Source organism: Pseudomyrmex gracilis, unplaced genomic scaffold (genome assembly GCF_002006095.1).
Source record: "Pseudomyrmex gracilis isolate BER0280 unplaced genomic scaffold, ASM200609v1 scaffold_2397, whole genome shotgun sequence".
Classification (NCBI taxonomy): Eukaryota; Metazoa; Arthropoda; class Insecta; order Hymenoptera; family Formicidae; genus Pseudomyrmex; species Pseudomyrmex gracilis.
Genome location: NW_018022981.1, coordinates 14177 through 16160, shown reverse-complemented (window position 1 = coordinate 16160; position 1984 = coordinate 14177). Strand labels below are relative to the sequence as shown.

The 1984-nt window shown below is 35.0% G+C and overlaps 1 protein-coding gene across 1 annotated transcript in view; it reads left to right on the top strand.

Moving 5' to 3' along the window:
• Positions 1 to 6: 6 nt before the first annotated feature.
• Positions 7 to 1984, top strand: part of LOC109862796 (ankyrin-3-like) — a 4103-nt gene continuing 2125 nt past the window's right edge. Inside the window, exons 1-5 of the mRNA XM_020442939.1 lie at positions 7 to 21; positions 135 to 332; positions 446 to 643; positions 808 to 948; positions 1281 to 1478. Coding sequence (XP_020298528.1) covers positions 188 to 332; positions 446 to 643; positions 808 to 948; positions 1281 to 1478 — 682 coding nt within the window. The 5' untranslated portion in view covers positions 7 to 21; positions 135 to 187. The remainder of the gene's footprint in view (positions 22 to 134; positions 333 to 445; positions 644 to 807; positions 949 to 1280; positions 1479 to 1984) is intronic.

The window sequence follows — 1984 nt, the reverse complement described above, 5'->3', positions numbered from 1 at the left end:
TTAATGCTAGTGATAAGACAGGTATAACTTTATATTGCAGCTGAGAAAAGATATTTTACAGATTGGTGAACATCTTTTAGAACATGGAGTTTAATTGGAGAGTTTTAATTCTACATACATCTCTTCCTTTTCAGGTGTTACACCACTGTGTCTCGCTATTGAAAGTGGACGTGTAAGTGATGTTCAGATGCTTTTGGACAGAGGTGCTAACGTTAATGCTGAAACTTTGAGTGATAATTCTCCGCTTTGCGATGCGATTATATATGATGAAATAGAAATTGCTGAATTACTTTTAGATCATGGAGCTAACGTTAATGCTAGAGATAAGATAGGTATAACTTTATATTGCAGCTGAGAAAAGATATTTTACAGATTGATGAACATCTTTTAGAACATGGAGTTTAATTGGAGAGTTTTAATTCTACATACATCTCTTCCTTTTCAGGTGATACACCACTGCGTTTTGCTGTTGACTATGGACATGTAAGTGGTGTTCAGATGCTTTTGGACAGAGGGGCTGACGTTAATGCTGAAACTCGGTTTGGCACTACTCTGCTCCGCGATGCGATCAATTATGGGGAAATGGAAATTGCTGATTTACTTTTAAATCATGAACCTTTCCTTAACGGCAGTGATAAGTCAGGTATAACTCTATATTGCAACTGAGAAAGGATCAATCTGTAATGTACAGATTGATGAATATCTTAAAACATAGAGTTTATATTACTTCTACTTATATCTATTCCTTTACACCAAATGTTACACCACTGCTCCTTGCTGTTAAAAACGGACATGAAAAATTTGTAGGCACGATTTGTTGTGACAGACGTGCTAACGTTATTGCTAAAACTCGATATAGCACAACTTTGCTTCCTAATGCTATTGAAAATAGGGAAGTGAAAATTCCTGAATTACTTTTAAATCATGGAGCTAACGTTAACGCCAACGGTATAACTTCTTTTCATATTGCAGCTGAGAAAGGATACAAATTGATGAACATCTTTTAAAACATGGAGTTTAACCCACAAATGGTACACTGGTGCAAATTCGCACTACGGAAAAAATGAGATTATGTATACAAATGGTTTACTTTTTACAATATAAAAAAGAAAGATATTATAACTTAATCTACAAAACGCTCGCATTCAGTACATAGTGCTGAGCGATGATTAACGCACATTCTGCGCAAGCAATTTGAACATCTCAGACGTGTCTTACACTAGTGCACCACTTGAAGGTTAATTGGAGGGTTAATTCTACATATATCTCTTTTTTTTCAGATATTACATTACTGTGGTTTGCTATTCACAGAGGACATGTAAATGGTGTTAAAATTCTTTTGGACAGAGGTGCTAACGTTAATGCTGAAACTCTGGATGACACATCTCCGCTTCACGATGCGATTAAATATGAGAAAATAGAAATTGCTGAATTACTTTTAAATCGTGGAGCTAACGTTAATGCCAGTGATAAGTCAGGTATAACTTTATATTGCAGCTGAGAAAGGATATTTACAGATTAAGGATCATTTTTTAAAACATGGAGTGTACATTAATTTTACATATATCTATTCTTTTACACCAGGTGTTACACCACTACAAGTTGCTATTCAAAGAGGACATGTAGATGGTGTTAAGATGCTGTTGGACAGAGGTGCTAACGTTAATGCTGAAACTCTGGATGGCAAAACTCCGCTTCATAATGCGATTGAATATGATAAAATAGAAATTGCTGAATTACTTTTAAATCGTGGAGCTAACGTTAATGCCAGTGATAAGTCAGGTATAACTTTTTTTATATTGCAGCTGAGAAAAGATATTTACAGATTGATGAACGTCTTTTTGAACATTAAGTTTAATTGGAGAAGTAATTCTACATACATCTCTTCCTTTTCAGGTATTTCACCACTGTGTCTTGCTGTTCAAAAAAGACATGTAGATGGTGTTAAGATGCTCATGGACAGAGGTGCTAACGTTAATGCTAA